General features: G+C 42.1%; 1 protein-coding gene across 4 annotated transcripts in view; it reads right to left on the reverse strand.

The window, feature by feature from the left end:
• The window catches only part of OPA1 (OPA1 mitochondrial dynamin like GTPase), a 2039562-nt gene that overhangs the window by 2008762 nt on the left and 7413 nt on the right, over positions 1-23387 (reverse strand). For all 4 annotated transcript variants that reach the window (XM_044070302.1, XM_044070304.1, XM_044070303.1 and 1 more), the window contains exon 2: positions 4021-4342. In XM_044070302.1, coding sequence (XP_043926237.1) covers positions 4021-4342 — 322 coding nt within the window. The remainder of the gene's footprint in view (positions 1-4020; positions 4343-23387) is intronic.

Below are 23387 nucleotides of genomic sequence, written 5' to 3' on the forward strand. Positions count from 1 at the left end.
ATCTTTTGACTGGGGGCAAGTTTTGATTTATTTTCATTGATGGTGTACCCCAGGGAGGCTAGAAGGTTTCTTTACAAATGTCAGGTGCTGCAACAGCATTTCCTGACTGTCTGCCTGAATCGGGCAGTCGTCCAGGCCCGGGTAAATTTGGATATTTCTCTGTCTGCAGTAAGCAATGGCTGGAGCCAGGTATTTTGTGAATACTCTGGGAGTAGTGGATAAGCCAAAGGGAAGTGCAGAGAACTGATAATGCATACATCCTGCAATGAAGCGTAGATATTTCCTGCATGAGTCCCTTATAGGGATGTGCAAATAAGCTTCTTTTAAGTCTAGGGTGACTAACCAGGCATCCTTGGCTAGCATAGGTAGAAGCTGCTGCAGGGTGAGTATTCCGAACTTTGGTATCACCAGGAAGGTGTTAAGAATTGACAGATCTTGGTTTGGGCACGAAGTGCCCTCTTTTCTGGGTACCAGGAAGGGTCTGGAATAGAATCCTTGGCCAGTCTGTTCCACAGGAGCAGGTTGAATTGCCTTTATAGAGAGCAGGGATGGAACTTGATTTTGTGCCTCTGCCCACTGGTTTGGAGGAAGGTCTGGGAACCCTTTTGGGGTTGGCAGTGAGTGGAAGTAAAATATGTACCCCTGGGATACAATGTTGAAGGACCCTTCGGTCTTTGGTGATGGACATCCAGTTTTTTGCATGAAGGGCAAGTTTTCCTCCTAGGGGCACAAGACGTTGAGCAGAGGTGGGGAGTGGAGTTGAGAAGTCAATGGGAATTCATTCCGTAAGGGGGTGGCTTAGCACTCCCTGCTTTGGAGGTTGAGGCACTCCATTGCTTAGATTTCTGCATACCCTGAGACTGTGGTGATCTGTTACCCCGGGTCTGGTTTGAGATGGCCTTGAGGGGGCTGGAAAGGACCAAAGCTTCGAGGGGCAATGCCTACTGAATCTAGGAGGCTGTACTTGCAAGAATTCTTTAACTGTCTGCATAGATTTAACTTTTTCTTCCATCTTTTTAAGCACCTCTTCTGCTTTGGTGCCAAACAGACTGTCCTTGTGCAAAGGAGCATCTAATAACTTTGATTTGACATGGTCTGGCAAGGTCTGTTCCTTAAGCCAAGCATGCCTTCTCAGTACAGAACTAGTGACTGCTGCCCTGCAATATGCTTCTAGGGCATAAAAAACACACTGCAATGCATGCTTACTGACTTGCTTTGCAGAATGCATAAGCTCTTGCAATTCTTTGTTTTCTGCAGTCTGTAAAGTTTGCTATTTTTTGCTTAGTAAGTTCCATAATATGTTGTTGGTACTTCAGCATGTGAAACTAACCGTTCAGAGCCCTAATGGCGAGAGTTGCAGAGGTATATACTTTCTTTTCCCATCTGTCCAAAGCTCTGGAATCCCTGTCCAAAGGGGTGGGGGATTCTTAGCTGTAGTAGCTTTGATACCTTTAGGCCCCTGGGAAATGATCTCTGGATCAGCAGTAGGATTTTTGAAAAGGAATTTGTGAGAATCAGGTACTCTGTAGTACCTGTCTGGTTTCCTAGGAGCAGGGGGAAAAGTATCAGGGGTAAGGCTGGATTCTATAAAGACATCAACAACTTCCAGGACTGGGGGTATTGCTAAAGGCCTATGTTATAGCAAATCTACAAATTCTGAGTCTCTTTTTGGACTGAGGATAGTCTTGGCATTCCCAAGGGAAATGCTCTCTTAAGGTATGTAAGGTTCCACCCAAAGAAAAATCCTCTGGAGGAGAGGCAGAGGGAATGGATTCATCTGCATCAGAATCCTCATAAGCAGGTAAGGGCATGTCTTCATAATCAGATACCTCAGAGTCGTCAGACTCTTGGTCTGTTGATGCTGCAGGGGACTGGTCTCTTTTCTCTTAGCAGGGGAAGGCTGGCTACCCCTAATCAGCATAATAAGGTATTCCGCAATTTTAAGCATTTGATGTTGTGGCAAGGAAGCAGGTGCATGCGCGTTGGTCGTTCATTTTCTAGGCGTAGCACGTACTTTTGGCCTTAGAAACTCAGTAGTTTTAGACAGAACTGAAGACACAAAAGAGGTCATCGGTCTGTGTCGAACATCGGTAAGTGCAAAGAACTTCCTCAGAAGCCGGTGCCTGCTCAGCAGCTCTGGACCCATCCAAGGTAGAGACATCTGTAGGTTCCATATTCGAAGAAGAGTCTCGTGGCATACTGGACTCCGAACGGGTCTCGGTAGAGGCCTGCAAATCCATAGAAGCGGGCAATCGGGGGCTGCGAAAGCGCCTCACTGAGTACCGGCGAACTGGTGACTAGCTTAATGGAAGCGCCGTTGGCAGTTTTGGACCTGTGCGGTCTGTCTCTATCTTTATCCTTATGTTTTTTTGAAATATCGGTAGTCGGATGGTTTACCGAAGCCATTTCAGAATACAGAGACAGAGAATGAAAGTATTGAGAGACAACAACGGCCCGAAGACAAATGGTTTGGGCATTGAATAAGGCACAAAACCGACAACGAGGTACGTCGTAGTCTGGGTCTAAACAGGTGACGCAGTAAGAATGAAAATATCGGTGTGGTATTTGCTCTCCAAAGGCAATACAATTAACTTTTTCTGACCGGTTAGAGCAAGAAAAAAGGATCCCCAATGGGGTACTTAGCTTTAGAAGACTTCAGGATGATTCAATTCATAAACGAAAAACTCAGGTAGCGGCAGACTGGCACTCGTGTGAACTGCTTCTGCTTTGGGCTCCTCGGCAAGAAAGACTGATGTAATGGTGTCGGCTGCCTGTTTTTATACCCCTGATGACCTGACGTCAGTCCTGCAGCGACAGCAACCGACACAGAAATACTAAGTCTCTGATATTCAGGCTGAATGAGGGCTACCTGCAGGCAGATAAAGTGTGATGACTGCAACAGTGAAACACGAAGAACATCTTATTGTTACATCACTGTGCACTAAGTAGGCGAAACAGAAATAAGGAAAAAGGATGTCAGAAAACAGGGGCTTAAGTGGCAACTTGACGCGAGTGGGGAGTTTTAGGCCTGCCATCAAGAAGTATTACTTCAAAGACAGAATGTTGCAGTTCTAGAATAACTGTCACTATGGGAGTGAGATGCAGCTCAACAAAGAACTATACAAAATGTGACAAAAATAGTAGCAAAAGGGGAGGTGCATTTGCACAGCAGCACAGTGTATCTGCCATAAATCTTAATCTGATAATATCTAGCTATGGCGATATATAACTAATCAAAAATGTTTTGTATTTACTGTACTGTACTGCTCCTACCTTACAGAAGAATCTAGCTAGTGTATCAAATAAATTACATAACTAGATCAGAAACAGAATTTTCGATCTATAAAAACATCATGGTAAAGGATTTAATCCAGTGATGGCAAATTGGGCTCGGCAAGTCAAAAATTCGGAAAATGCCTACTTTGACTCTGCTGAAGTGTCACCCAATCCCCCCCCCCCAGAACAAAAGAGAAATAATATTTTTAAATAAATGAATATGTAAAGAAAAGTCCAATTATGGGTGCTGCTATGTACTGTAAAAGTAAAAGAAAAATCAGTGAATTATAATAGAAAAAATTACGTGCACTGATAACTGGGCTTAAAATAGTGCGCCAAAAAATTTTCCTACTTTTGATAGTAATTTTGAATTGAACTGAAAAAAATATGGAAGATGTTGCATTTGATTTGATTAACATCAATTAATGACTTTTTTTGTTGCCGAGTTTTAACAGATAACCGCAGGGTCACATATTTCTTGTATTTTTGTTCATTCAGTTACTTTGGTAACTTGGGTGCTTCTGAACGCTGGTGTGTCAAAGGTTCACCATCACTGGTTTAGTCTTATGCTATTAATATATATTGTATTCAGAAAACATATCAACAGTCTGCAACGTGTCACCTTCCACTTATTATGTGCAAATATGGTATTTCCTGCTGGATTACAAATATGCCTGGTCATACATCCCTTAAAAGACATTTAAATTAAATGCATGCAAAAGAATATGCATCAAAATAAAATACCTTTTTGGCTGTATAACCACCACCTACAGCAGATCCAAGTATGAGATAGCGAAGCCTTAGAAGTCGGCTTGCCAGTCTGGCTACCCAAAAGTTTCTGTGAGGCTGGTATCCATAAAGTACAGGTAAAGGTTTAGTGGGTCTGAGAGGTAGCCGGGAAAATGAAAAATACTTTCGTAAACTGTGGCCATTTAGTAATTTGTGAGCAGCAGTTGATTTCAGATTACTTTGATGGGAGATAGTTCGAGAAGATGGATGAAGCTTTTTCAGAGGAACCCTTGTTCTGGTACCAATACTATAGTTGATAAAACGATGGCAAACAAAGCTGAAAGAAAAATAATACTCATTAGTAACAGCAAATAGAATAAACATTTCCAAACAACAGACATTTAACAGCAGAATATGAAAATTAAAAGCAAATAAACCATGTGCCTTCTTCTGCTAGGAAACAGAATGTGGAGTGTGTCTTAGAAACTTAAATGTATATAAACGAGAAATGGTAACTAAAGAAGGTAGCCTTGCTGTGCTTAGAGTTATGGTTCATTTGATGTGCTAATGATGAAGAGAATGCATAAATGCTAAAGACACCAAAAGATAGAACCAGGGGAAAGTACCAAAGTGTTTCAGAATACTTAGCATGACGGTCGGTCTTTAAAGGGTGATCACTGCAATGGTAAATGATAACATTATGTTTTTATCCCACTTTCTGTGCCCTCTTCATGGTCAGACTTTTATGAGCAATTTCCTATGAAATTTTCAGGTCTTTTATAACTAACAATATTATCAACCTCTTAGTCAGACGGGATTATAAATGTGGCAAGCTATTATCTTAATATTATAAAATTTTTAAATTACCCTCCCACCCCAGCCATCGCCCAAAAACACCCACAAGTAACCATAAAATGAGCCAGATTATAGCAAATTACAGTATGACACTTTGGGACTTGGAAAAACTTCACACCAGGTCCGTCAGCCTACCACTGCTTTTTTACTCTCCTGTAAATTCATAGCCACTACATCAGTACAACTGCCCTATCCACCTTAGCTTCTGCCATCCTCCTCTTCTTTAGCCTTCAATCTTTTCCATCATCAGTGCTTTCTCCAGTGAAGTCCATCTTTGCATTAGGTGGTCAAAGTATTAAAGTTTTACTAACAGGCCTTCCAGTGCACAGGCTAAATTTATTTCCTTACGTACAGACCGATTTCTGATCTTCTTACAGTCTGCAGCTTTCTCAAATGAATTCTCTGACACCAAAGCTCAAAAGCATCCATGTTCCAACACACAAACTTACAATCCAACTGTCACCTCTGTGCGTTATTCCTAGGAAGACCACAGCTTTGACTATGTAAACCTTTGCTGACAAAATAACATCTTTGTTCTTTAATATCTTATCCAAATATGCCGAAACCTCCCTCCCGAAACACCACTTGCAAGAGACAATTGAGTCCAGGAAAATGAAATCTGTCACACACTAGTTTGTATAATGTTGAGCAGTAAATCAGCTTTTGTATTTTTTGCTTTTACATTTTTCAACAAACTCTTCAACTCTTTCTCACTTTCAGCCACTAGACCAATATTTTCTGCATATCCAAGTTGGTTAAGCAAAAAGAGGAACTAGAGAACCATGATAAACTTGCCATTGAAAAAAAAAACAAGCTAAATAAAAAAATATAAAATGACCAACATACGCCAAATGCTTAACAAGGCTTTCAGACGGAGTCCTTCATCAGTGTTGTAAAATTCAAGACATTGCTAAAATATTTACATAACAATTAATTAGTCACAAGACAACATCAGACAACCAAAGAATAAAATCAATTAAATTCAATCAGTTGGTTTTGTTTGAGGACTGGTTTGATGCTAAGCATTTTATTAATACCCGGTGCTAAATCCATTCTAAGTTTAATTATCCAACTATATTCTCTTAATTCTAGATTATTATTTGCATCACCACCTCTTGGATTCTTATAAAAGATAGGGAGTTTCTGGTTAAAGGCTTATTGTGCATGCTTATTTGAACTGTTTCGTTCTGACATTGGTATGCCTTGTTTGCTGTAGCACAGACTAAATTCAGACCTGCTGAATCTAGCTTTGGTTGTATAACTTGAGCACTAATCCAGACCATCTTTTTTTTGGAGAAGGTTCCCCTGCACCCTAGTGTCAGGAGTGTGCAGCTAGAACTTGTCTGATTGAAGACTGCTGGAACGGGGCTCAGTTTTTACCTTATTGGTTAATTTGTTTAAATCAGTTTGCTCATTTGCTACTATTAAAAAAAAAATACACTTTATGCATCGCCATTTAGCTAGGGTTAAGCTATTCCTGGCGCCATAAAGTCTGCTCTTCAAATTTTTTCTTAGAACTAGCTAGTTTTTTAGTTTTAGAACTCAAATCTGTTTCTTTGAGCTCAGCACTTGTTCAGAACTCGTTGTAAGCACTAAACAAGCTACAAATTACTACAGCATTCAACTTTCCTCACTTGTCTAGAGAAAAACTGTTTTTAGTACTTAATAAATAAGCACCTATCCAGGCATCTCTAAGGGTCAGCTCCTGGTGTTTTCTCCTGTCTACCTGATTAATCTGGGCATCTTGGGGCAATACAGCAATTGACTCATGTACACTGACATCCCTCGCCTCCTACCACCCAACACTACAACCTGTGAAAGATGCACTTATATAGCCAAACTGGAAGCCAAGCTCTCTTCACCCAAGACTGGACTAGACAGTCAAGAGGAGAAGGTAAACACTTGCACCATACCACACTTGTCACATAGTCCCTCAAAATCTACACCACCAAAACAGACACATAGAAACACAAAACACACACCTACATTCACAGGGACTCTCAATAAATATATGTTCAAGCAACAAGAGACCTCCAAAGCAGAAATGCAAGCAACCCCCCCCCCAAGACAACCCAAATGACAGCCCACAAACTCAGTGTGCCACTCAACCACAGCCCATAAGGCATAACAACGTACCCAACACTCTAGTCATACGTGACTCTATAGTCAGGCACACTGATGTTCCACTCACCAGGCTAAACAAGGAGAAAGTTACTGTCAGCTGCCTGTCAGGTGCCAGGATCCGCCACATACCGCACGCACTCAGGTCACTCCACAAAAAGTACAAATATGACACTGTCATTATCCATGTTGGTGTGAATGACCAGAGACGTACCTCCCTGGACTACATGAAAAGAGACATGGAGGAGCTCTCCGATCTTGTAGCCCAGGCAGGTATGACCCTAGCCCTGAGTAGCATCCTGCCATCACCCAGAATGACACCACTGTACAAGGATAAAATGACTGACTTCAACAATTGGCTAAGCTTCTGGTGTCATTCTAAGGGGATCCAGTATCTGTCTGCCTGGGATGACATGATCGACAGACCATGATGCTTTGCCAGAGATGGCTTGCACCTGTCACCCTTGGGATTACAAATACCAAGCCTTTTGCCACCTCTATAGTGCCTTTTTTTAGGCAAGGTTCAAATGACAAATTCACCACTGTAACAAGTACAAGCAAGCAAAATCTGAGGGTAATGCTACTCAATGCTATAAGTCTAAACCTCAAAATGCATTCACTCGAGACACTCCTTAAAATGAAGAACATAGACATCTGTGCGGTGACAGAGACCTGGTTCAAGACTCCACAGAGCACCCCTGCATTACCAGGCTATAATTCATATCACACCTTTTGGCCACCTAACCTGGACTGAAACACTAAAGGAGGAGGAGTGTCCATATTCATTAAGGATATCCACACCTCCAGGCTAGTTGCTCAGCATAATGTATCCGAGATTATCCAACTGCAATTAACTCTGGGCAAGACCGCAATCCAAACTGTAACTTGCTACAAATCCCCCACCATGCTCCAGGATTCCCACTCCTCATTTCTTGATACACTGGAAAATATTAGGGCACAACCCAACACCCTAATAATGGGCAATTTCAACTACCCCATCATTAACTGGGAAAGCTACTCACGTCCCAACTCTTTTGCGCAATGTTTTCTGGAATTCATAAAATTCCAACACCATGGATCAACTTAGCCACACCCTCACCAGGGGCAGCAATATCCTAGACCTGGTCTTTACCAATATGGGCGACCAGTGTTCCACACCAGAGGTCAGTTCCTCATTGGTCAGTTCCGACCACAAGCTAATCACCCTAGACATCCGCAACCCGACCCACCCCCATTAGGAAACCACTGTAAAAAAATTCTCCAACGCCAACTTCACGCTTCTTAAGATAGAAGTGGCAAACTTCACGACACCCATGCAGACGGACAACAGAGGTACGACTGCTGAATCCTACACAAATGCACTTTATAAGTACTTACACGAGTGCATGGATCATGCTATCCCTAACAGAACCAAGATGCTATCCTCCAAAAAAAAAGGAAGCCAATCTGGTGGTCCCCTGCCATAAACAAACTCTACAACAGAAGAAAGAAACTGTTGCAAAAAAAGAGTGAAATCCCATGATTGGAGGAAGTCCCTGTTCAGCCTCAGTAAGAAGCTGAGATCCCTCATAAAATCCTCCAAAGTTAGTTACGAAAACAAAATCGCCACTGATTCTAAAGACAACCACAAAGCATTCTATAGCTATTTCAAGAATCTCAATGGCAACACTCAGATCTGCTCTGAGTTACAGCACAATGGCACTAAATATACAAAACCAACAGATATTGCCAACATCCTGGCAGATAGGTTCAGTGCTAACTTTACCCCCCTCTCACCCCCTAAAGGGCCCATCTCTATACCAGAAGAATGCAAAATTCCTGTAATCACAGCTGTACAGGTAAAAACCACACTCTCCAAAGCAAGAACACAGCATCCATGGGACCTGACAACATCCCAGGCTGCGTTCTACATGAACTAAAAAAATGAACTGGCACCCCACCTAAGCACCATGTTCAATCATAGCCTCACCTCAGGCTTTGTGCTCACTGAATGGCGCACAGCAACGGTTATCCCACTCCACAAAGGGGTAGCCACCATGGACCCCGGGAACTACCGCCCCATTAGCCTAATCAGCCGGGTCTGCAAGACCATTGAATGCATCATCATGGAATTCATAAACAAAGACATTGGTAATCTCCAAACTCTGGACCCCACCCAATTCGGGTTTGTAAAAGGCAGATCACGTCTTCTAAACCAGACAGACTACTTTGAAGCAGTCACCAAAGCCGTAGACTAGGGTAAGGTGGTTCACACAGCCTATCTAGATCTCCCCAAGGCTTTTGACACCATTCCCCACTCTGGAATTATAGATAAACTCACTAAACTAGGTATAAATCCCTATGTCACAAGATGGATTGCCAACTGGCTCACTGACAGAACCCACACTGTGAAAATAGCAGACTCTAAATCTGACTTCAGACCAGTGACAAGTGGAGTACCACAGGGTTCAGTCCTGGGTACTCTCCTGTTTATCTACTTTTCTGAAGTACAGGCTAACGAAGTTCGCAGATGACTGCAAACTAGGAGCCACAATCGAAACTCCTAATGATGTGGACATTCTACAAAAGGACCTCACTGAGACAGATGTCTGGTGTCAAAGCTATGGCCTCAAGTTCAATGCCAAAAAGTGCATGGTCATCCCCTATGGTAAAAACTCTGTACCCATGAGCTACCACATAGGTGGTAGTCTACTTAACACTGAATGTGTGATAAGAGACCTTGGGACACAGGTGGACAGTAGTCTCTCTTTTAATAATCACATTATCACAGTAGTCAGGAAATCCTTCTACATGGTACATTCTAATCCAGCAAAAAAGAGGTCATTGTTCCACTCTACTCATCACTCATTAGACTCATTATAGAGTACAACACCCATTTTGGTATGTACCTCACAAGACATCTACAACCGGAAAGGCCGTAGAAGTACCTCACAAAGAGGATTACTGGCCTCAAGCAGATGCCCTACGCAGACCGTCTCAAAAAACCCCAGCTTTACTCCGTCACATATCACCTACTCAGAGGCGATCTCTGCCTAACATACAAAGCTATGTCAAACCCAGAGCTGTTGGACATGCTCTGCTTAAAGAAATCCCAATCCCTCCAAGCTGTACACTCTAGGGACCTAAACCTTGTCACCACAATAAACAGAACATGCTGGGGGGATAGATTTCTGTCCCAGAGACTTCCCATACTCTGGAATAAACTACTTATCTATACCAAACAAAGCTCCTCATTAGCACTCAGGAAATTCACCTCGGGGATCACCTCTGTGGCTCTGCTTGACAGGGGCACAAGAAAATTATTTTTTTGGGTGGCGAAAGCCAGGGTACCTTTTTGGCTAGGCTTATATAGGCCCTAGGGCCATAGCCTAGTACCTACCTATGAACCTATATCAATAACTCTAAACATAAAACTGTATTGGATTACCAAATTCAATAGTATGTTCAGCAATGGCATTTGTTAAAATACTTCTGTGCATGTCTGACTTATGCTCAATATGTTCACGTAATTTTCTAGTTGACTTACCAACATAAAAAGGACAGCAGTTACATGTTGCCAAATAAACAATATTTGAATTATTGCAAGTAGCAGTACATGGGAAAGTATATTCCTTATGTGTTGTTGGATGTGTAAAACTATTATCTTCACTTATAACATTACAGCAAGAACAATTCAAGCAGGGAAGAGTACCTATTTTATTATACTGTGGTCGTTTCATACCCATATGCATATCCTTATAACACGACTTGCTGCGTAAATTACTACAACTTCTATGCGCAAAAATGGTCGTTCTGATAAAATAGTAGTGAACTCAGGTAAAATCCTCAGAATACCCCAATTATTAAAGATTATATTTTTAGCTTCAGATGTGCATCTACTACATGTAGTTACATAATGTAAACATCTGTCATTTCCAGAAGAATGGGTCAAAAAAATTAGAATTAAAGACATAAGGTTTTGCTACATCCTGTTTTGAAACAATAACTTTATTCATTCCATGCTGCAACATATCATTCTCATACCCCCTATTTTCAAATTCTGCTGCCATAGCTTGTAGTTGTTCAATGCATTTATCATCCCTGGCATTTATTCTACTCGCACATAAGTACTGGCTTCTAACAACACCTGGAAAAGTATGCCTAGGATACATGTTTTTTCGATGTAAATACTAATTTTTTTTTTTACTGGTTTCTTATATATACCAGTCTCCAACCTTTGATCTTTATACATGAGGTGAACATCTAAAAAATATATTTCATCATTATATGCAGTCATTTCAAACTTTAAAAAATCAGTTGTAAAGTTTTGATAGTCAAAAAATTGTACTAAAACATCATATGTATCTGCCCACATAAAAAGGACATCGTCCACAAAACACTTATAAAACCTAACCTTTGAAGAAAATTGAGATTGTCCATTATACACGTACTTCGCTTCCCACTCACCGAGGGTTAAATTTGCATATGTTTTAGTGATGGAGGTACCCATCACTACCCCTGTTACTTGATGGTAAATATGCTCATTGAAAATAAAAATATTATTATTAAGTACGATTTCAAGAAGTCCATAAAGTGTTTCTATTTCTCTACCATTATAAGAGCCACATCTGCATAAAATGTCTCTAACACTAATTCCACAGAAGTTAGGAACAACAGTAAAAAGAATTTTAATATCTAATGTGACAAAGTAAAAAGACTGTACGTCATTATTATTCCATTCTGATAGTTACATAAAAAATCTCCAGTATCTTTAATCTAACTTTTTACATGAACCAAAAATTTACTGAGAATACTTTGTAGATAAAGTGATACAGGTTCCGTTATCCATCTCCTGCCTGAGACAATAGGTCTCATGTGTGGGGAGGACACGGATTTATGTATTTTTGGAAGACCGTATAAGACAATAATCTTGGGACAGTAAAACAGTTAAATAAATCCATCGAAATATCATTCATCCTTTGTAAATCAAATACATTAATATTGATCTGGCTTATACATTTAACAACCTCAGTACATGTAATCTTATTGAACACTTGCGTATCCGATAGAAGTATATTCATGGAATTGATATAATCAGCAACATTCATTAATACTATTCCCCCTCCCTTATCGGCTTCCTTAACTATTATATAATTTCTCTGTAATTTTTCTAAGGCATTCCTTTTAAGTTCAGTTAAATTATAAAACATATTAAAATGATTACATTTGTATATTTCATACAGCTGTTGTTTGCATACATTATGAAATGCAGAAATGACTGGGTTACTCAAAGGTATAAACGTACTGGCTTTCTTAAAAGCCTGTGCATCAGTGGACAAAAAGTCTTTAAATATGAGTTTTAAATTTAAGTTTCTCATAAACAATTTCAGGTCCTTAAGTGCGTTAACAAGGCTATCTTTTTGAGAGGGTATAAATTTCATACCTCTACTTAGAGGAATGTCTGCATCAGTCAATTCAAAGTTGGATAAATTAAATACAGGACAATCTCTATTTAATGTCTGTTGGTTCTGCTGCGTGTCTGTGAACCTCCACTCATTTCTCTCTTTCTCTTCCTGCTCATGGACCACCCTCTCATTGCTTCACATTTCTGATTGGCCACCTTCTCTGGAAGATGTGGTTGGATCATTAGCAGCTAATACTGTTACTGTTAAACTTAGAAAGGCCAGACTATGTGTCTAGAATATTCAAATCCTTTGCTCCAGCTCAAAATAATACATTTGCTTAGTTACAACCAGTTGCACCCTCAACATTTCTGACAAAGTACTCTGCAGGAATTTAAAAACCTACCAACTCTTTATATTCACTAAAACATGTTCCCAGTTCTCTCTCTTTCCCATCACACCTCAAGTATTTGCCAACTTCCAGAGGAAGAACTGTCTGATGTCTGCTTGTGATATAAAATACCCATCTAAACTCAACAAAAATTGTAAACCTTACTGACTTTGTTGCATATTTTGTACCCATACAGATGTCCTCCCATTGTTAAATTGCCTTTTCACTCTCTCCCCATAATCTTTTCTAAACTCCTGTGATGGATTCTTATAGTTATCATGCAGTATTTTATATGCCCTTCTAATGATCCCTTTTTTAACAGCTTCTGTTCTAGACTCAGCTAACAAGTCCATCAGAGATGGTGTTCACTTACCACTTTATCCCTTTTCCTATACCCTGTTATCAATCTCTGGTAGGGAAGGCAATCTCTAACTTGCAGGTCAGACTTCTGCTTTGCCTCATTCCACCGTTACCCTCCCCTGTCTAGTTAATCGGTTCCAATAACTGGTTCCTTTGTCAGTTTTCTTCACTAAATTCCAGCCCTCTCTTACCAGTTTTCTATACCCCTACTTGTAGTCATTCCTAGTGGCAAAATCTCCTCTCTCATGTTGGCTTACTTCTTAGAATACTTTATTACTTTACCAATATAATACTCTGTATGGTTATGGTTATTCTCAGGGACCTACATCCAAAATCCTACTTGCCTTATTTCTTGAATTTCTGCTCTTTTTTTTTTTTTTTAAATCATCGGCCCTTTCTTCTTTGATTCTTTGATTTATAACTTTCTGCTTGTGTTATGAACATGATCCTTAACTGTGGAACTCTAAAGTATCCCTTCACATTAGGTAATCCTAAAACTACTTATTCTATGAGGAAGATCAACTTATCCCACTCAGTTCTTGCCTTCTTCCCCTCCCAAATAAATTATTTTAGTTCTTTATTAATATCGCCCACAACCTCTACTATGGTTGTTACAAACATGCCTTGCCTGGCCTGTATATAAAATTAAACAGACTAAAAACATTGTTGCAGATTGTGTCTTAATATTCAAAGACAAGACTTCCCATTTTCTCAGTTTTTATCATCTTTTGTTTAGTCTCTTCCAACATATCCTTAGCTGCCATAACAGAGTCCTTTTAATCAATACACTTAAATAATTCATTGTATGCCTTCAAAAACATGGTACTGCAGATCACTTCTCAAGCAGGTATATAATTTACTACTACAATCTTTGTTTATTTTTTGCAAATTCTATATCCTACAAAGACTTGAAACTGTCTCGGTAAGATCCACAACACAGAAATGTCCTTTCCTGGATTTTCAAGTAATATCATTATCTTCACATAAAAGCTAACCTCTAGATTACCATCATCATTTACATCCTTGAATTTGTAAGTCCTTTGTTTTCTCTGCCAATGACTAAATATAAAGAAAACATAACTCGTCTGAGTGGAACCCCCCTTTTTAATTCTTGCCTCTGACCATTCATACATCCTCCTAATTAACCCTATTACTCTATCAGGGAATGCAAATTGTCCTACTCATAAAATTCCAGATGACTCTGTTGAATGCTTCTCTGCATCAAGACCCACCAGCAATACTTACATTCCACTTTCCTCTGTATCATCATTGCTTAATCAGGGTTGTCAATGTTTGCCTCCCCTCCACAAAACGACACTAATCCATTGTTACTGTTAGCTAGTACAGACAAACACTTCATAAAAGGTTTATATATTGGAAGAATAGGGGTGGGGATGAACAGTGTCACAAAATAATGAATATAGTTGGGAGAGGTTATTACAACCATTCAGGCATTGATGATGACTGGTTGTGGAGGATAAGTCTCAAAATAACAGAAATGGTTTGATGTGATATCAAGCTGAAGAATACATTACCATTTTATCCAAATAAGAATGTAGCTCTGTAACTTAAAATCCATTCATTATTTTTTAATCTTACATCATTCCAGTATATTCAGTATTTCAGCTTGTCATGTTGCTGTTGTCAAACATTTTGCCCAGTTTGTCCATCAGAAAAAAAAAATCAATGAATTTGTCGACAAGAAATCTAACTCCATTTCTACATTGTCTTTGCTTCGACTTTTTAAAAATGAAAGCAGATTATTGCAGCTGGTCTCCATTCATCTACCTGGTCCTCTGCATTCATTCCAACATACTAATTCAGGCAGTACACTCCTTGTTCCCAGATCAAAGCCATCATATCTTGATATAATCACTGTGGCTGCAATATTCATAACAGTTTCTTTACTAACAGTTACGTACTTACAATAACTTGGCATCTGTGTCATCCTATTTCATTATTCCTCAAGACTAGGTCTTGGATTCAACATCGGATCTGATCCAGCATTTCACAAACACAGATTCAAGGATTGAGCTCCTCACTCTCCCATAATCCCCTTCTGCACTCTAACCCTCAGATAGAGTTTGCTGCAGGAACCCTGGAGATTATATACCTGAAACTATAAACAAGGGAAACATAGCCCAGGACCGCAAGATTCAACATCATCAGATCTCCCGCAGGGCACAGATGGGGGAAGGTGGGTGGGAAGTGAGGAATAATGAAATAGGGCAACACAGATGCCAAGTTATGGTAAGTACATAACTGTTGCTCTGATGTTATCCAGTTCATTAATCCTCACGACTGGGTCAGAATCCCCAGCTACAATTGTATCCTGGGCGGCTCTATGGCAGGATGAGCCTGAGCAACATGGAACCAAAAGATGCTATGTTTCTGGAGACAATATCCAATTCATGAGAAACAAAGGTGTGAGAAGTGACCACAGCACAAATGTCATCTATGGACACCCTCGCAGAGAAGGCTGATGAGGTAGCAACCAACCTAAGAGTAAGCCCTAGACGGGCGAGGTAACTGCATGTTCCTGAGAGAATAAACAGTGGAAATACAGTTTGAAATCCATTTGGAAATTGCAACCTTATATTCGCATTTGTTGGATAGATCTGGAAAAAAAACAGGTAACTGAATAGACTAGTTGATATTTTCAGTCGCTACCTTGAGCATGAAGGAAGGATTAGTTCTCAAGGCCACCTTGTCTTTGTGAAAAATTATATATGGCAGCTTGGAAGATAAAACTTGTAATTCCAAGACTCTCTTAGCTGATGTTACAGCCAGAAAAAAGGAAGCCTTCCAGGACAGGAATTTAACATCACAGGAATGAGTTGGCTCAAACTGGCTTCGAGTAAAAGACTGCAACATCATACTCAATCCCAAGGGGAAAAGGATCTTTGACAGGGGGCCTGAGGAGAAAAACACCTTTAAGAAGGTCTTGCATAAGCTCAAGGAAAAGGTAGGTTCCCTATTAACATGAAAATTAGAAATGGCCGCCAACTGCAGCTTTATGGTAGAGAAACTGGCACCTTCCTGATAAAAGGAATGATAAAAACAGAAGAATGTCCAAAACTGGAAAAGAGAAGGGGTTGAGACTTCTTTCAGCAGCCCAAAAGGAAAAATGTTTCCACTTATTGTTGTAGAGATTTTGAGCTGATGGTTTCTGAGAGGCCAGAATAATTTTCTTAACAGGGGAAGCCAGCCTGGACTCTTAGTATCACAGGAAGTAGAGAAACCATGCAGTTACACGAAGGGATCGAAGGTTCGGTGTTTGCAGTTCTGAGGGATGAGAGATATATCTGGTATGGGATCTAGTATCCATGGAGGATACTTCAGATGAGACTGTAGAAAAGGATACCACACCTGACGAGGCCAGAAAGGGGCAATGAGGATTATGGAACACTTCAATCTGTGGACTTTCTGCAGTACCTTGGGGATGAATGGAATAGGTGGATATGCATAAAGGAGACCTGCAGGCCAATTGTGGATTACAGTGTCCCTCTGGGGGTATCAGGGCAAAGTATCTGCTGCATTTGTTGTTCATTGTGGATGCAAAGAGATCGCAACAAGGATGGCCCCATTAGCCGAATATCTGAGATACCACTGATGGATACAGGGACCACTCTGGTGGGCTCAAGATGGACCTGCCGAATCTCTATGCCAAGACGTTAGACTCCCCGGGTTTGTGCTGTGCAAGAAAAAAGCGAAAGAAAGAAATGGTCTATTCCCACACACTCATGGCCTCTCTACTTGTTGATGTACCAGACCACTGACATTGTCTATATGAATTGCAATCATCCTCAGAGAAAGGCAATCCTCTGCTCTCATCTCTACAATGTTTATGTGCAACTTGGTCTCTGTAGGGGACCACGTGCCTTGGACCATTCTGCATGAAAATGACCCCTCCACCCAACCCTAGCAGGGTAGCCACCACTGAAGATATTGCCTAGAAATGGGTGCCAGCGAGATTGGCACAGACACAGAATGGACCACTAAACTGGAGTACTTGTAATACCGCACTAGTGGTACAAAGAGTATAGCCACGGACATGGACCCCAGAGCCTTGAGAATGAGATGCTCCTGTGGCGATGGAGCCTCTAGAATTGCCTTGACCTGCTGCCTGAGCAAATCCACTCTGAGGAGGCAAAGCAGCACTTTCTTTCACTGTGTTGAGGGTCACTATAAATTCCAGACTTTGCACGAGTCAGTTTGGACTTGGCTACATTGAACATAATGCCTAACTTGTGAAAGGTCTGCAGAAAGTACTGCATCGCTAATGTCAGTCAATGCTTTGTGGGAGCCATAAGGAGCCAATCGTCCAGGTACAGAAAGACCTGGAATACCTTCAGTCTGAAGTGAGCTGCTACCACCACCAAGAATTTGGTAAACAACCAGGGGGGAGGGACTAAGGTGAGTCCAAAGGGCAGGACTATGAATTGAAAATGACTGGCTCCCAGCCGGAAGCACAGATGCCTCCTGGAGCATATGTCTGTCTTGATGTGATAGTAGGCATCCTGGAGATCTATGGAGCACATACAGTCATCCTTGTGCAACAGCAGCAGGATGAACTGAACAGTGACCATCTGGAACTTCAACTTCTTGACAAACAGATTCAACTTGCTGGGGTCCAAAATTTGATGCAGGTCCCCAGTCTTTTTTGGCACCAAAAACAAACAAGAATAAGTTCTGGACCCTTTGTCCTGTTGGGACCTCCTGGATGGCTTTTTTCTTCTAGACGTTTTAGAACATCTCTCTGGGACAGTTTTCTCTGACTGGGTGGCATGGTGGGGAGAACTCTCTTGGGACTTGTAGGAGGTTGAGAAAAGGGAATTTAATAACCTCTGGATACGATATTGAGCACCCACTAATCATTTGTTATGGCTGTCCAGGTGTTTGGGTGCAATGAGAACCAACCCCCGACTGACTCCAGGACAGTCAGGCAACACCTCAAGGGTACTGAAAAGTTCCCTGAAGCCTTGGCTCTGTGGACCCTCCCCTGCCTCTAGGACAGCTTCTACCATTGAATCCTCTTCCCCTGCCTCTGGAAGAGGAATCCTCCAGAGCACCCTGGAAGGAACACTGTGATTTTCAGAACCGTTTCTTACTTCCCCACTGGTTCTTGGGAAAAGAACGTTGGGGGGTAGAAAACTTGATCCTTACCACCGACAGTGACTTCCCTTCCTGCTCACTGTGGTTCAAAGTCTCCTTGGCTGATGGTCTAAAAAGCGAAAAGCCATCAAAGGGGGCATTTGTGAAACACGCCTTTATGGGTTCTGCAAACCTGCACAACTGCATTCACACATGACACCTCAAGGCAATGCCTGCACCAGCTGCTTGAGAGGTACACTGAGCAGCACTAGAGATTAACCTCATCAAGGAGTTGAGGCAAGAGATGATAGAGTGGTGAGCTTGGGAGAGACTTTCTTGAGGTCCTACATAGACATCAACTCTGAAATAGAGTTGGTTAGTTCAGTAACCAGGTTTCTTTGGAGGTGGATCAAGTGTAGCAAATAGTCAAGAGCTCTCAAACTAAACATGGCTGAGGTGTAGTTGTGCTTCCTGTGTCTATCGCCTCAGACTCCCTGTTTAGGGGATGGATGGTGGAGCTCTGTTCAGCCAGCTCCTTTTTGGTGGCTGCGGCAACCACAGTGGCATCAACTGGAATGCCTTTGCTCCAATGCATTCTGTCTGAAGGAGGGCTCAAGAACCTATCAGCCTTCTTGGGGATCGGTACCACAGTGTCAGGTTCCTTCCATGCCCTACACAAAATAAAGGCTGATGAGCTCATCCAGAAGGGGGTAAATGAAGGAAGTAGATGGGCCATCTCTAAAGCCTTCAGGAACACAGATTTCTCTGAAAACTGGGATTGGGAAGTTCCAGAATGTCTCCAAAGACAACATCATCAGGCAGAGACCTGGGGGACCCGTCCACCTCATCAAAATCTGTGTCCCCATGAGGGACTCCATGGGCAAATCCAAGTGCCTCCTCCGGCACTTTCTCTTCCATGCCACCTCCTCTGTATGGGGTTCAGGGGAGGACTTGATAGACAGGAGAAACCCCTGGGTCTTACATGTCACCTGTAGGCTATCTCGGGAGGACTGTTCCTGGACAGGATGGATGGGCTCAGGGCTCAGAAGAGTGATGGGCTGGGATGTACCCAGTAGAGGGGAAGATGCTGCTCTAGACCTGGAGAAAGTTGGCTCTACTACCCGAAAAGCCGATGGACTTGAGGAAATTCCCTCCCCATCCCCAGTAGCCGAACCACCTGGGATGAAGGAGCGGAGCCAACTCCAAGTCCCAGCCCTCCAGTCAGTACCAGCCTCGAGCTGTCAAGGGCTGAGGCCCCCAAAGAAAGGGACTGATCTGACAAGCTGAGACCTGATCCCCTCCCCAGAGACCTGGCACTGACCTCTTGGAGCAGAGACCTGCTCTGATCTGATGGCAACAGAATCGAGCTTGACAGTCAGAAAAGCATGCATTCCCAGACCCGTTGATGCATCCCTCTGGTGAATCGGATCCTGGTGTTCCGAAACATGAGAATTAGAAGAGGAGAGGGTAACCTTGGGACAGGGGATCTTGCTGAGCCCGAGCAGGCAGGAGATGCCAAGAGACCCATTTCTATCTGGGCCCTGAGAAAGCTCTTCATTATCCTGCCCATATCCATGGGCCAAAGGATCATGGAGGATCTAGAGGAAGCTGAAGAATGGGTGGATTTAGCCAGAGAAGCAAGCCTGGACCCAGAACCAGACCTATGATGCCCCCAATCCAAAAATCAGCTCTGATGCCTAATAGCCAAGTGCTTCGCATCCCTGGTGGGTCCTGAAGGACAGCCTTCAAAATGTAATGTTGGATCCAATGAACATGTCACATCAGACACCTGCTGGGACACACTTCTTGGATCCAAAGGAGCAGATAGATCCGAAGGGGACCTAAATGCAATCAGATCCAAGGCCTCCAATCCGAAGAGACCTCAGAACCTACCAACGTAGCTTGAGACAATGGTACTCAGACGGCCAGAGGCAGTTCTGGATCTGGTGACCTCTGATCTGAAAGCCTAGGCCATTCTTGAGACAATGGAGAAGCACATGGGAAAACAGACGAGGCTTTCCTTTTTCACTCCTTAAGGTCTAAAGACAACGAAGGGGACCTACCCTGAGCCATGCTCTTCAGCAGCAATTGGTTTCAGCAGCCTGCCAGCACTTGAGGGTTGAATGCCGCACAAACAGACCAATCAGCCTCAAGGTGGTTGCTGACTAAACACACTTCCTGTGGGTGTCAGAATTTGGCATCTTACACCCACAAGAAAAGCACCTTTTACAACCACTAGGTTTATCTTTCTCAGATATACCCGACCATCAAACACACACACACTCAAAACACAGATAATAGCTAACTACCAAAAGGAAAGCTTAACCACTTAAAGAACACAACTACCCTTATCAGTTAAATCGAAAGCCAAAAAAGGCACCAAGTTCCAACTAAGTACTTCCTATACTGAGCCAACAGATATAGCTAACATACTGGCTGACAGATTCAGTGCCAATTTTACCCCCCACCCCCCCCCCAAGGCCCTATCACAACAGCAGAAGCTGCATTGTCCAAAGCTGAGAATACAGCATCCATGGGACCTGATAACCTCCCTGGCTGTGTTCTACATGAGCTACAAAATGAACTGGCACCTCACGCAAGTACCCTGTTCAATCACAGCCTCATTTCAGGCTTTGTTCCTACCAAATGGTGCACTGCTATGGTCATCCCACTCCACAAAGGGGGAACTACCGCCCCATTAGTCTGATATGCAAGGCTATGGAGCGCATCATCATGGACCTTATAAATAAGAACATAAGGAATCTCCAAACTCTACCCCACGCAGTTTGGGTTTGTGAAAGGTAGATCATGCCTGCTCAACCTGATATAGACTTCAAGTCTGTCACCAGAGCTGTGGATGAGGGCAAGGTAGTTCACACAACCTACCTAGCGCTTTCCAAGGACTTCAACACCATCCCTCACTAAGGAATCATAGATAGGGGTTTATACTTAGTTTAGTGAGTCTACGTCATAAGATGGTTTGCCAACTGGCTCACTGATAGAACCCACACTGTGAAAGTAGCGGACTCCAAATCTGACTACCGACCAGTACAAGTGGTGTCCCACAGGGATCGGTTCTAGGTCCTCTCCTGTTTGGCATCTACTTCTCTGAAGTTCAAGCCAACAAAAAGGGACTTTGGCTGACCAAGTTCGCAGATGACTGCAAACTAGGAGCTATTACTGATTCTCCAACTGATGTAGACATTCTACAAAAAGGCCTCACTGACACCAACAACTGGTGCCAGAACCATGGCCTTAAGCTCAATGCCAAAAAATGCATAGTCATTCCCTTTGGGGAGAATTCGGTACCCATGAACTACCACATGGGCGGTAGTCCACTAAACACCAAAGGTGTGATAAGAGACCTGGGGACACAGGTTGACAGCAACCTTTCCTTTGATAACCACATTGCCACCGTACGCAGAAAGTCCTTCTATGTGATGCATCTCATTACAAAAGGTTTCTCATCCAGGAAGAAAGAGGTCATAATCCCTCTCTACTTATCCCTCATTAGACCTATTATAGAATACAATGCCCCATTTGGTATGTACCTCACTAGACACCTACAACAATTGGAAAGGCCGCAAAAATACCTCACTAAGAGGATCTTAGGCCTTAGACACATGCCCTATATGGACAGACTCAAAAAACTCCAGTTATACTCTGTCTCATCGCCTACTTAGAGGCGATCTCTGCTTGACCTACAAAGCCATGTCTGACCCAGAGCTGCTAGATATGTTACACCTAAAGAAATCCCAATCCCTCCATGCCACACGCTCCAGGGACCTAAGCCTCATTACCACAATAAACAGAACATGCTGGAGGGAAAGGTTCCTAACCCAGAGACTTCCCATACTCTGGAACAAACTTCCCATTCACGTCAAGCAGAGCATTTCACTGGCCCCCTTTAAGAGAAATCTTGATGAGTGGATGGGCAATAAGAAATTCACCCCGGGGATCACTTCAGTGGCTTTGCTTGACAGGGGCACAGGGAACTAACTTTGGGCGGCATGATGCCAGGGAATCTTCTTGGTCTAGGCTTATATGGGCTCCAGGGCCTAGTACACACCTATGAATTAATAGTCAAATTCCTCCCATTATACAGAAACCAGCACTCAGAGTACTCTCAAAAGTAAAAGATTCCTAAAGGCTTTCAAAGTTCTTGACTCAAGAGGCTAGGACAGACTCTACTAATGTGTTCATCCAAACACTGGAGTAGTCTCTTCCAACTATTGTTTTATGCCAAATTCAGAGCTGCAAACCTTTAAATATAGTAGCCAATAAAATTTGCAGATTTAGTAACAATCAGAAAAAGGGGGCATACTTGTATATTTATGTACAAAGCTAACCGGTTACAGAGTATTAGGACTCCTCTGCTTCTGTTCTTAACTGTGTGACCAACTATCTAATCTTTCTAAACTAAAGCCTGCTCCTTACAACTAATCTCAACATTAGGACATATATCCCATTGTTTAAGGTCATCTAACCACCATGCTTTGTTCTTCACAAGGTATTTACCATCATTAAAGGAGAAGGGACACTTTCCAAAACAGCCCCTGCCACCTGGAACATTCTGCCTAAAGATGTTAGAAACTGCAGTTCATATTCCACTTTCAGACAGACACAAACTTGCACAGCACCTAACCAATTTCTAAAGTCTAACTGTTTCATTGAGCAATACTGACCAAAATAATTTCCAGTCATAACCAAACCTCTGAAAAATGCAGCTTGCTCACATCTAATCTAGCAAGTAAACATTCATTCTGGTTAGTTTCTGCAGTTTATCAACAGAATGTGTGATGAATCAATAGTTTCCTTATAATGTATTCTAACTCAGTACAGCAACCACATTTCTATACTTTCTATATTCTGCGTCAAGGCCAACAAACTTCTCTTAGTTACAGTTACTGCTAGGTCATTCTTGGAAGCTAAGAAAGGTCAACTGTAAGCCAAACTAAAACCTATGGGTTGGTCACCATTATACCATCAGAGTCAACCCAGTACAGCACTAGAAACATTTAGTGCCCAAGTAAATCCAACAGTAGACACGATAGTCCAAAGACAAAAGTTGGCCATGGATTAAATATGACATTTTAAGTGATATGACGTTAGGAAACAAAGCATGACATTAATGGAAGGCTGCAAACCACACATCAGTAATAAACACTTGCAATGTGGTA

This window comes from Protopterus annectens, chromosome 4.part1 (assembly GCF_019279795.1).
Source record: "Protopterus annectens isolate FY-2018-M chromosome 4.part1, PAN1.0, whole genome shotgun sequence".
NCBI classification, from domain to species: domain Eukaryota; kingdom Metazoa; phylum Chordata; order Ceratodontiformes; family Protopteridae; genus Protopterus; species Protopterus annectens.